This window comes from Lottia gigantea (assembly GCF_000327385.1).
Source record: "Lottia gigantea unplaced genomic scaffold LOTGIsca_7, whole genome shotgun sequence".
Classification (NCBI taxonomy): Eukaryota; Metazoa; Mollusca; class Gastropoda; family Lottiidae; genus Lottia; species Lottia gigantea.
The window spans coordinates 607,894-610,589 of NW_008710370.1; the positions used below are offsets into that span (position 1 = coordinate 607,894).

The window sequence follows — 2,696 nt, forward strand, 5'->3', positions numbered from 1 at the left end:
ATTAAGTTGAACATTGCAGAGAATTTAAGTGTCGTCTTTTGAGCATTTTTAATATAAGGAATACGGTAATAGCGTTTACAAATGAGCTGATTGCTGATTAGAGTCTGGTTAGAACACAATTGGGGCAAACTGCCGAATCACTTCACTTGAATAGGAATTGTGTACCAATTTAGTAGTATTAAATGTAATTTAAAATCAAAATGATAAATTGAGATGTTATCAAATGCCTTTAACCTACCGAAAAGTTCATTCATATAATTATTTGTGTTTATACAATGGCTTGTAGCGTCATCCACCAAAAAACATCAATAGAGATCAAACGTTTCGTAGACTTCATATTACCAATCTTAAAACACGTCCAACCATTCGTAAATATTTGTTGGTAATATCAACATGGCAAATTTAACAGGAAATATTATTTTGGCGTTGATATTAGTATGGTATAGAGAAGTTGGATCTGTCAAAGTTGGTATAGAAGCCGAAAGCACTACTGCAAGTTTTCCGAAGCATTATCGTTCCTTGGCGTCTAATGGTCAAACGCTTTATCTGCACCAAAATGACTATGTGACTTATAATTTCTGTTTAATCAAACCAACATCTGTAATCTTAGAAGACGTTATAACATCAAACGATGGACCAGCGGATACCATCCAAGTGAAAATTAATGATGGTGTCATTGGAACTTTCCAGTCTGTTGCAGGATCGAATTATGGATTCAACTGGAACGTGTTCTCACCTTCAGGTCAAATTGGTCAAACCTTAAACCTTGGAGCCGGCCAACACAGTATATCAATCTATGTTATAGCAGCTGACAATTTTGGCGTTGAAGTCGATGTTTTTAAATTTGATGTTTTGGACGATGAGGTTAGCAAAGATACATTTACATGTTATCTGAAGTGTATTGACACTCTACCAAGTGTAACAGCATTGCCGGGACTTATTCAAAGTAAAGCTGTTCAAAAGAGTTATTCTACAATGTGCACTGAAGAAGACAACGTCGACGTAGCCATTTTCAACAAAGGTATAGCGGAATATGAGATCACTGCTACTGCTCCTTTGTATGACACCTCTATGAATATGCGACATCCTGATACTACAAACTGTCCGTTTTTAACCCCAATTTACTGGTTGTACGAGGACGTGGTTATATCACCGACAACAGCTGCCCAGACTTCGAACGACTCCATCCTTCAATTTAGACAAAAAAGTTCCGATACTACTGAGATGTTAGTGACTTTTACTCTAAAAGGAAAGAAAAATGGCTACATTGATTCTAATATCGGATCTAAATTGTTCATGAACATGGAACCACCAGCAGTATCAACGGAAGTGACAGTTCGCTATCTTCATAGAAATGGAAGCGTCATTACATTTGATCCAGTAACCTTTGACTCTTCTGTAACCGCTCATACCTGGGACGTTCCTGACTTTACTTGGAAAGAAGATATTGGCAATTACATTTTCATTGATGTCAAGTCTGCAAACGGTAACCAGATTCTCTCTAATTTTAAAATGGAAAGAAGATATATGGGTCCAGATCAAGTAGTTTCTATCTATGAGACGAGCACATTACGGATAGAAGGCGTTAAGATCGACTTTTGGTGGCAGGCTCCAGAAAATATGGAAGTAACACTGACAACAAGTCAAGAAATATGGAACGACATTGCCTACTTCCGCATAGCAAACCTCCAAACAGATGGATTTGCCCAGGTTTTTGTTTTGTATCAGGATGGTAACATGCGATTGCTCTATAAGACACCGTCACAATTTGATTGGATTCCATTCGGAACATCGGTCATCTTAGGACAAACAAAAGTAGATGACTTCCGACCTGCTGTCTCGATCAACAAAGTAGACATCAATCCACAAGATTTGACTATGGAATTAACCTATGACGACAACAGTAAGACAACTCTGAAGGTGATTCCATCAGCCAGCAAAACTACTTTACAAGTGTACGAAATGGATTTAAAGAAAAACAAGGAAACACATCCTTTCGCAACGTTTCGATCAATGTACGTTGAGACTGGTAATAATGATGCCGATAATATCATCAGTGATCAGTCCTCAACCAAACGAGTTCTTGGTGGATCCTGGAAAGAACTACTTGGAAACACTTTCATGATGTATCGACGCTGTGAATCGAAGCATCTGACTCAAAGTCCAGATATAACAGTTACTGTAACAAAAACAGAACTTTGAATTTTTTAATACTGAATTTCAAAATGTTAACCACAAATGTTACCGACAGTTTGCATTATTTTTCTATGCACGATGCAGGAGGAAATGATCAATTGGACCTACAAATTGTTTTAAATAATTTGCTAAACCATCGATTGATATAGATCAATTTCAGTTATTATCTTCGGATATCGGATATTAATTTTGAAAACTGATACATCATCTGAAATTGATCTCTCAGTTAGTCAAGGAAATGTTTAAATGATTTAAGATGGCATCCTAGAAATTTTTCCCTTTATTAAAATGATTTAGTTTGCGTTAATTGTTTGTATGTGATTTTTACAATTTTTGTTATACGCTTATAATTGTTTATCTATGCTTCGTTATAAATGCTTTTCATATACTTTCTTGCTTTTTGAACTGGTTTGTTGTAGTTTATTGGCCATAGGACAAGGGTTGCCCGAAAGGTACAAGCCTGATTGCTTTCAGCATGAACAAAACTAGAACCAAAGTAG

The 2,696-nt window shown here is 36.4% G+C and overlaps 1 protein-coding gene across 1 annotated transcript; it reads left to right on the plus strand.

The window, feature by feature from the left end:
- Window positions 1-393: 393 nt before the first annotated feature.
- LOTGIDRAFT_154902 (hypothetical protein) lies at window positions 394-2,202 on the plus strand (the record flags this gene model as incomplete). Its single annotated transcript, XM_009065405.1, has 1 exon — window positions 394-2,202. One exon carries the CDS (start codon window positions 394-396, stop codon window positions 2,200-2,202), a length of 1,809 nt encoding a protein of 602 aa, XP_009063653.1.
- Window positions 2,203-2,696: the final 494 nt, after the last annotated feature.